This window comes from Prenolepis imparis, unplaced genomic scaffold, assembly GCF_030444845.1.
Source record: "Prenolepis imparis isolate NDT839.2.m4 unplaced genomic scaffold, iyPreImpa1.0 SCAF_35, whole genome shotgun sequence".
Taxonomy (NCBI): Eukaryota; Metazoa; Arthropoda; class Insecta; order Hymenoptera; family Formicidae; genus Prenolepis; species Prenolepis imparis.
In genome coordinates this window covers 172,373-182,411 of record NW_028141193.1, presented here as the reverse complement: position 1 = coordinate 182,411, position 10,039 = coordinate 172,373, and the positions used below count along the sequence as shown (strand labels likewise).

Sequence of the window (10,039 nt, the reverse complement as noted above, 5' to 3'; positions counted from 1 at the left end):
ATATATATGAATATATCGTTTTTAGATAACACAGATGACGATGACAATAATGCGGACATTGACAGCGTGAGCTCAGCCGAGCCTGAAATATTTTCACCCCGTAAGTTAATACTTTAAAATTTATTTAAACGTTTTACATGAGCGAGTAAAATATGAAAAATATATTATCTTCTTTATGATTTTAAAGTTTGATCGCAGAGCACCTAAATAGAATGCAAGAAAAAGAGGAAGAAGAGGAGGAAGAACAGGAAGAGCTTTGGGAAGAAGAAGAGGCAGAAGAAGAAGAAACGGAGGAAGAGCAAGAAGATCATCGGGAAGAGAATGAGGAAGAAGAAAATCAAGAGGAAGAAGAAGAAGACGAGAGAAGAGAATTCGATCCTCGGACGGAAGGTAATGCCCTTATTTTGTCTTTTACCAATTTTTATGTTTGAATTCAACCTTAAACGAATTAAAAATTTTTTATTAGAAATTCGTCGCTTGTCGATTAATTATTCTCCGGAATATTAACGTAGAAGGAGAAGGGTGCGTTACTCGAAACATGTCGATTACCGTCGAAAGGTGAGTTATTTCACTATATTATGACGCTAGCAGTTGAGCAAAGATTAAATTCGAACATAAAATAAAAGCAATATTATCATAGTATTTTATACAATTTATATTTAATTTTGCAATTTCCTTTTTTGATAGTACAAAGTGGCGGAGGGGTCGGAGGTCACGAACAAAATGAGAGATTATTATCGCAAAATAATGAGGAAGTAATCGCGAGGGAGGAGGATGAAGAGGATAATCACAATATTAATTCACCAGAGACGGAAGGGAGTGAAGAGGAGGAGCATCACCGTCAACATTCGCAACAACAGCCGCAACAACAGCACCAACAGGTCGACAATAATTTTGTGCATGTAAATTTGCTAGGGGAAAATGCGCGTCGATTTAGGAGATTCGGGGTAATTAGAAGAGAAGCGAGTTTCGCGATACGTCCGCTACCCGAAGGTGGGGATATTTATCGTTTTTTGGAAAACGCTTTTCGCGAAATTCACGCGTTTGCGATAAATTCGTGCGAACCGGGTGATTATGTAGGATTAACGTTCAATTCACCGAATTTATCGCATGGTCCCGCTGGTTTATCCTTTCGGCCGGTGCGTGACTTGACTCACGAGGATATTTGGGGTCTTGTAAGTTCGGTAGCGCAGAGCGCGGGAGGTCTCGATATCGCTGAACAATTTAACGTGCGTATTTTTAATATCACAGTTCCTTCGGGTCGCGGACGTAACGTATTAACGTGTGAAGATGTCGCGAAACGCTTGATAGTCAAAATAACTAATTCCGATAATTTGTGTTTCCCTCGCTCCCTCGTAGTAGCGCAAACTTACTGCGAACGCGGTAACATACGAACAGGAGAATTACACGATAAGTGGAATACAGTAAGACACTCGAGTTCGGTGTTACAACGCGAATGGGCTGCGCTATTAACGAGAAATGCCGGTGTGATAATGTCTGAAGAGGGATGCGGGATACACGAAATCGAGGGCTTCCAACGATATTTCGCCGCTGACAATATCGCGATCGTTGTATATAATTTTAGCACTTTTGGTCGCGGCGAGAAACCGTTGTACGACGGTACAGCGATACTCGCTTCTCTTGGACGCGAATCCACTCGGCGATTAAATATTATGTATTACGAGAATTCACGTCATTACAATCCTATATTAAATTTAAAAGCCACCGCTGGTTCTCGTAATTATTGCGCAGCGTGCAATGTAGGTTTTCGAAACAATAACGGTCACCGATGTTCGAATAAATGTCCACGTTGTTTTGCCGTGCCGTCATGCGATTATTCTGATACGCAAATCGTAAAATGCGACGTGTGCAATCGGTCGTTTTATGGTTCATCGTGTTTCGAACGTCATCGTAGTCAGAAATCATATAACGGTAGATCACCCTCAAGTATTTGCAGCATGATACGTTTTTGCGATAAATGTGGGAAAATAATTAAAGTGAATGAGAAGCATGAATGCGGCGTTTCTTACTACAGATTATGTCGTTCGTCGCAACCTCAAAATCATTTATGCTATATGCAACCTCTTCGTGTCGACGTTAATTACACTGTCGGACCATCGACGTCGACATCGCTGCCTGCGATAGATGCGACGATGACAATTAACGTCGAGGAGGAAGAAGAAGACTTAGTTGATAACGGACTTAGTTGGAAGCGAACAAATCTGCATATGAACGTAGAAAAGAACGCGTCGCATTCGTGTTTTACGACTTTGAAACGCGACAGGACGAGACGATCGAAGGCACGTTGTACGTAAAAAAAACACGTTCCGACACTTTGCATCGCGCAATTTGCGAAACTTGCGCGCAAAACAACGATATATCCGTGCGCTGTCGCTGGTGTGGTGTGAGAGAGTTCGTATTTCGTCATAATCCGGTGAAACAATTCGTAGATTTCGCAACGCGAAGGACGAAATGTTTCAAGAAGATTATATGCATAGCACATAATGCGAAAGCGTTGGACGCGCAATTTATTCTACAGCATATAGTTGAAAATCGGAATAACCTGGAACCGAAAATAATTTTGAACGGCACGAAAATTATGGTATTAACGATAGGACATACGGAGTTCATCGACAGTGTTAATTAGATGCGATTATCCGAGCTACCGAAGGCTTTCGGGCTGAAGAATACGTCAGATAAAGGAATTTTTCCACATTTATTTAACAGTGTCGAAAATCAATCGTATGTCGGACCATTACCCGCCGTGCATTATTATTCACCTGAAAATATGAAGACAGAAATACGCGAACGCTTTCTTGCATGGCACACCGAAATGAAGCAAAAGAAAGTAATATTCGATTTTCAACGCGAGATTGTGCGTTATTGCCGTACCGACGTTGATATTCTTTGACAAGCGTGTATAGCATTTAGAAAAATTTTCATCGATCGCGGTAATGTATGTCCATTTGAAGAATGCACGACTATTGCCTCGACGTGTATGACGGTTTTTCGTAAAAACTTTTTGCGCGAAAATGAAATAGGAGTTATTTCTCGCGGTGGATATAGGAAAACGAATAATCATTCACGTAAAGCTCTGCAATGGTTAATATGGATGGAGCGTGAGCTAGACCATCCGATAAACCACGCTGGGCGCGGGCAAGAATATCGCACGATTGATGGAACGCTCGTCGACGGATATTATGAAACGTCGGTGGAGGCGACGACACAGCGCTACGTTCTACAGTTCCACGGCTGTTTTTGGCACGGGTGTACGACTTGCTTCCCGATAAATCGTGATAAGTCTCTTTCGTCGGCTACGGAACGTGGTGACACGATCGACTCGCGATACGAACTCTCGCAATCACGTGGCGACTTCGACAACGGGGATACTTAGTGACGGAAAAGTGGGAGTGTACCTTCGATCGAAAAATGAGGGATAATCGCGAAATGCGTGAATTTCTCGAGAGTCATCCGATGGTGGAAACAGCACCGCTCGATCCTCGTGACGCATTTTCGGTGGACGTACGGGAAATATTGCGACCCTTTACAAAGTCACGGGTGCTGAGAAAATACGTTACGTGGACGTATGTTCTTTGTACCCGTATGTATTGAAGACGGGAGCTTTTCCTATCGGCCATCCGGATATTTATGTCGGCGATGAATGCTCCGCTTTAATCGGATCAGCTCCGAATAATTTTGACTCGCTCGAAGGTCTCGTACGTTGTACGGTACTTCCACCATTCCACGCGATTTATTTCACCCGCTACTCCCGTATCGAGCGCACGGAAAATTGTTATTCGCTTTATGTCGCAGTTGCTGCGAAACATTATCACAGACGGCATGTACGCACAAGCGTCCTAGCGAACGCGAATTCGAGGGTACGTGGGTGTCCTGCGAATTACGCAAGGCCTTTGAAAAGGGTTATCTCGTGACAAAAGTAAATGTAATTTGGCAATATAAAATTAGTCGATACAATCGCGAAACACGTCAGGGCGGATTGTTCGCTAAATATATAAACTCATTTTTGCAGCTTAAACAGGAAGCAAGTGGGTGGCCGAGCGAATGCGGGGATGACGACGACGCTAAAAAGCGATACCTACAGGAGTATGAGAAAACCGAAGATATCGTTCTCGATAAGCATAACATCGCGCGGAATCCCGGTTTACGCTCGGTCGCAAAGCTTTGCTTAAATTCATTTTGGGGAAAATTCGGCCAGCGTTCCAATTTGCTAAATACCGAAGTCGTTAAAACGCAACAGCGTTTAATGACATTATTAACAAGTTCCGAACACGAGATATCCGATATATTATCTGTAAACGACAAGATAATATATGTTTCGTGGCGAAAGCGACGAGAGGCTGTCGCACCCTCACCGATAACTAACGTGATAGCCGCATACACGACTGCACAGGCACGACTAAAATTGTATGAATATCTGGAACGTTTAGATCGTCGTGTATTATATTACGATACCGATTCTTGCATTTACGTAAGCACAGGAAATCCGAATGAGTACGAACCGAGTACAGGCAATTTTCTAGGCAATATGACCGACGAACTCGAAAGCTACGGTCATGGTAGCTACATCGAGGAGTTTATGTCCGGCGGTCCGAAATTTTACGCCTACATTGTACGAACACCAGACGGACGTATACATGAAACTTGCAAAGTTAAAGGTATAACTCTGAATTACGAGAACTCGCGACGTGTTAATTTTAATAGTATTAAAAAATTGTTATTAGTGCGAGAAAAAACACGAGAAAAAGAAGATGACGAAGATGAGACATCGATAAATCTGCGTTTTAGCGCCATTCGGCGCACTGCGTTCTGCGTTTCATGAAATTGTAACGCGGGACGCGACGAAAATATACGTACCAGTATTAGTAAAACGTAGATTTATCAATAGCCGTTATTCAGTTCCAAACGGTTATTTACCGGAATAATATTCTTTTCTCTCGTATTTTTTCAGTCTTCCGTCTTTCTTTTCAAATAGATTACAAATATTTTTTACATTTATTAGGTAAGCAATTGGAAATATTGTAATAGTTAAGTATTTGTATATAGTATTAGTAATAACTTTGTTATAATTGTAAATAAAATTAAAATTTATGAAACGTCTTTCTCCCGCAATTTTAAGTGTAATAAGTTAATGATCGATTAATCGCACATTTATTTTGTAAAATTTTTCTTCGCGAGAAACATGTTTAACACATTTTGAACTTTATGTATATACTTATAATAACTATATTGACTTTTGTAAAATCACCATGAATAAATGTGTTTTTTTTTAATTTAAATTATGCAATATTTTCTTTCCACTCTTTCCCTTTTTTCTTTTAACAGCGAAACACTCTCGTAAAGCTCTATTGTAATCTTCAACCGTGCGATAATTTTGTTATTTCTTTCATCACGCCGTCACCGACCTTTGTTTCTATTGTTTAACTTTTAAGTGCCTCATTATCACTAATAATAATATCGCTACCAGATATGAGGTGTGACCCTGTCTTATCTAATCGAAAACCAGCGGGGAGTCCTGACTTATCCGACCAAAAACAGGCGTCAGTGACCGAGTGGTGGGGGGATGACGTCAGTGACCGAGTGGTGGGTGGTCGGCGCCAGTGGTCGAGTGATGGGGGTTTGTTTTGACCCGCTATAGCTGACATACTACTACTCACGCACTATATATATTTTTCTTTATTATTATTATTATACATATTTATATATTATTTATTATAGTTATATAGTTACATATAGAAATCTCCATTGAAAGAAAAACTTGTCGAATCTAAGATTATTTCAATAGCATATATGAACTGAGACAGACTGAATTTTGTGTTTTTACAAATGTCGCTCCAGCGTTTCTCAACAGCTTCAATGACGAGATTTTTTGGGATGTTGGTCAATAATGACGACACATCTAACGACATTAATAAATCGTTTTCTTTGATTTTTGTGTTGTTAATGATTTTAGCAAAAGACCAACCGTCTTTAATGTAAGATCTGGGTTTTTTGATAGAATTATATAAGATTTTATTACGCGGATTATTACGGATATAGTACGCTATATTGTATGTCGGGCTACCAAGAGAAGATACTATGATTCGGAGTGGGGCGTTCTCTTTATGTATCTTAGGTAACCCGTAACATCTCGGCAGGTTTCCATTCATGCAATTCAGTTGTTTATAGGTGAAGTCATCTATGAGTTTATTATCACGCCAAGATTTAATAACAGTGTTAATTTTAGAAGAAATACGTTGGATGGGGTTCTTCTTGACCTTATTGTAAGTCGTCTGGTCATTTAATTAATGCTAAATACATTTTATCACTGTAGTCACTTTTACTCATTATTACCGTAATTTGGCCTTTGTCGGCCCTAGTTATAAGTAAATCATTATTTTTACGCAAAAAACTTTGACAATGTGAGTATCTATTCGTGAGAAATCTCTCCAAGTAATTAATGTCATTTTTGGGATATTTCAATTCTGCATACGGGTGCTGTTTTGTAATTGCCTGCAGGCGTTTGTACCGCTTTCCATTTTGTTCGTATCTATACAGGTGTAATTATACAGAATTTTTAAAATTGATGTTATAGCTAATAATGTCATTTTATGAGAAATTTTAATTCTGTAAACGCTGTTTTGTTACCGTCTGCTGACGTTTGTATTACTTTCTGTTTTCTTTATACCCTTACAGGTGTAAATATACTGAATGTTCAAAATTGATATTAGAGCTAATAATGTCATTTTTGGGATATTTTAATTTTGTATACGGGTACTGTTTTGTAATTGCCTGCAGACGTTTGTACCGCTTTCCATTTTGTTCGTATCTATACAGATGTAATTATACAGAATTTTTAAAATTGATATTACAGCTAATAATGTCATTTTATGAGAAATTTTAATTCTATAAACGCTGTTTTACCGTCTGCAGACGTTTGTACCGCTTTTTTGCAAGGTTTTGCGAAGGGTGCTAAGTGCGGACAGTGCCACTAATAATGTCATTTTTGGGATATTTCAATTCTGCATACGGGTGCTGTTTTGTAATTGTCTGCAGACGTTTATACCGCTTTCCATTTTGTTCGTATCTATACAAATGTAATTATACAGAATTTTTAAAATTGATGTTATAGCTAATAATGTCATTTTATGAGAAATTTTAATTCTGTAAACGCTGTTTTGTTACCGTCTGCTGACGTTTGTATTGCTTTCTGTTTTCTTTATACCCTTACAGGTGTAAATATACCGAATGTTCAAAATTGATATTAGAGCTAATAATGTTATTTTTGGGATATTTCAATTTTGTATACGGGTACTGTTTTGTAATTGCCTGCAGACGTTTGTACCGCTTTCCATTTTGTTCGTATCTATACAGGTGTAATTATACAGAATTTTTAAAATTGATATTACAGCTAATAATGTCATTTTATGAGAAATTTTAATTCTGTAAACGCTGTTTTGTTACCGTCTGCAGACGTTTGTACCGCTTTTTTGCAAGGTTTTGCGAAGGGTGCTAAGTGCGGACAGTGCCACTAATAATGTCATTTTTGGATATTTCAATTCTGCATACGGGTGCTGTTTTGTAATTGTCTGCAGACGTTTGTATCGCTTTCCATTTTGTTCGTATCTATACAGGTGTAATTATACAGAATTTTTAAAATTGATGTTATAGCTAATAATGTCATTTTATGAGAAATTTTAATTCTGTAAACGCTGTTTTGTTACTGTCTGCTGACGTTTGTATTGCTTTCTGTTTTCTTTATACCCTTACAGGTGTAAATATACCGAATGTTCAAAATTGATATTAGAGCTAATAATGTCATTTTTGGGATATTTCAATTTTGTATACGGATACTGTTTTGTAATTGCCTGCAGACGTTTGTACCGCTTTCCATTTTGTTCGTATCTATACAGATGTAATTATACAGAATTTTTAAAATTGATATTACAGCTAATAATGTCATTTTATGAGAAATTTTAATTCTGTAAACACTGTTTTGTTACCGTCTGCAGACGTTTGTATCGCTTTTTTGCAAGGTTTTGCGAAGGGTGCTAAGTGCGGACAGTGCCACTAATAACGTCATTTTTGGGATATTTCAATTCTGCATACGGGTGCTGTTTTGTAATTGCCTGCAGGCGTTTGTACCGCTTTCCATTTTGTTCGTATCTATACAGGTGTAATTATACAGAATTTTTAAAATTGATGTTATAGCTAATAATGTCATTTTATGAGAAATTTTAATTCTGTAAACGCTGTTTTGTTACCGTCTGCTGACGTTTGTATTACTTTCTGTTTTCTTTATACCCTTACAGGTGTAAATATACAGAATGTTCAAAATTGATATTAGAGCTAATAATGTCATTTTTGGGATATTTTAATTTTGTATACGGGTACTGTTTTGTAATTGCCTGCAGACGTTTGTACCGCTTTCCATTTTGTATCTATACAGATGTAATTATACAGAATTTTTAAAATTGATATTACAGCTAATAATGTCATTTTATGAGAAATTTTAATTCTGTAAACGCTGTTTTGTTACCGTCTGCAGACGTTTGTACCGCTTTTTTGGAAGGTTTTGCGAAGGGTGTTAAGTGCGGGCAGTGCCACTAATAATGTCATTTTTGGGATATTTCAATTCTGCGTACGAGTGCTGTTTTGTAATTGTCTGCAGACGTTTGTACCGCTTTCCATTTTGTTCGTAAATATACAGGTGTAATTATACAGAATTTTTTAAGTTGATGTTATAGCTAATAATGTCATTTTTTGAGAAATTTTAATTCTGTAAACGCTGTATTATTACCGTCTGCAGACGTTTGTATTGCTTTCCGTTTTGATGGTACCCCTACAGGTATAAATACACCGAATTTTAAAAATTGATGTTACAGCTAATAGTGTCATTTTTTAAGATATTTTTATTCTGTAAACGGGTGCTGTTTTGTTACCGTCTGCAGACGTTTGTATGGTATTGCTTTCTGTTTTGTTTATACCCTTACAGGTGTAAATATACCGAATGTTCAAAATTGATATTAGAGCTAATAATGTCATTTTTGGGATATTTCAATTTTGTATACGGGTGCTGTTTTGTAATTGCCTGCAGACGTTTGTACCCCTACAGGTGTAAATATACCGAGTTTTAAAAATTGTTACAGCTAATAGTGTCATTTTTTAAGATATTTTAATTCAGTAAACGATTGTTTTGTAATCGTCTGCAGACGTTTGTATCGCTTTTTTGCAAGGTTTTGCGAAGGGTGCTAAGTGCGGACAGTGCCACTAATAACGTCATTTTTGGGATACTTCAATTCTGCATACGGCTGTTTTGTAATTGTCTGCAGACGTTTGTACCGCTTTCCATTTTGTTCGTATCTATACAGTGTAATTATACAGAATTTTTAAAATTGATGTTATAGCTAATAATGTCATTTTATGAGAAATTTTAATTCTGTAAACGCTGTTTTGTTACCGTCTGCTGACGTTTGTATTGCTTTCTGTTTTCTTTATACCCTTACAGGTGTAAATATACCGAATGTTCAAAATTGATATTAGAGCTAATAATGTCATTTTTGGGATATTTCAATTTTGTATGCGGATACTGTTTTGTAATTGCCTGCAGACGTTTGTACCGCTTTCCATTTTGTTCGTATCTATACAGGTGTAATTATACAGAATTTTTAAAATTGATATTACAGCTAATAATATCATTTTATGAGAAATTTTAATTCTGTAAACGCTGTTTTGTTACCGTCTGCAGACGTTTGTACCGCTTTTTTGCAAGGTTTTGCGAAGGGTGCTAAGTGCGGCCAGTGCCACTAATAACGTCATTTTTGGGATATTTCAATTCTGCATACGGGTGCTGTTTTGTAATTGCCTGCAGGCGTTTGTACCGCTTTCCATTTTGTTCGTATCTATACAGGTGTAATTATACAGAATTTTTAAAATTGATGTTATAGCTAATAATGTTATTTTATGAGAAATTTTAATTCTGTAAACGCTGTTTTGTTACCGTCTGCTGACGTTTGTATTACTTTCTGTTTTCTTTATACCC

The 10,039-nt window shown here is 37.5% G+C and overlaps 1 protein-coding gene across 1 annotated transcript; it reads left to right on the top strand.

Moving 5' to 3' along the window:
* The first annotated feature begins 3,429 nt into the window (after positions 1-3,429).
* LOC145946985 (uncharacterized) lies at positions 3,430-4,943 on the top strand. Its single transcript, XM_083056741.1, has 4 exons — positions 3,430-3,584; positions 3,814-3,937; positions 4,031-4,676; positions 4,807-4,943. Exons 1-4 carry the CDS (start codon positions 3,430-3,432, stop codon positions 4,941-4,943), a joined length of 1,062 nt encoding a protein of 353 aa, XP_082912867.1.
* The last annotated feature ends 5,096 nt before the right edge of the window (positions 4,944-10,039 follow it).

What these genes read in the sequence shown, in the direction of transcription:
- LOC145946985 (XM_083056741.1), top strand. Translation starts at nt 3,430, where the DNA reads ATGAGGGATAATCGCGAAATGCGTGAATTTCTCGAGAGTCATCCGATG. An exon ending in AGGGTTATCTCGTGACAAAA is followed by an intron (nt 3,938 to 4,030) that starts GTAAATGTAATT and finishes TCATTTTTGCAG; the next exon opens with CTTAAACAGGAAGCAAGTGG. An exon ending in TGAAACTTGCAAAGTTAAAG is followed by an intron (nt 4,677 to 4,806) that starts GTATAACTCTGA and finishes TCTGCGTTTTAG; the next exon opens with CGCCATTCGGCGCACTGCGT.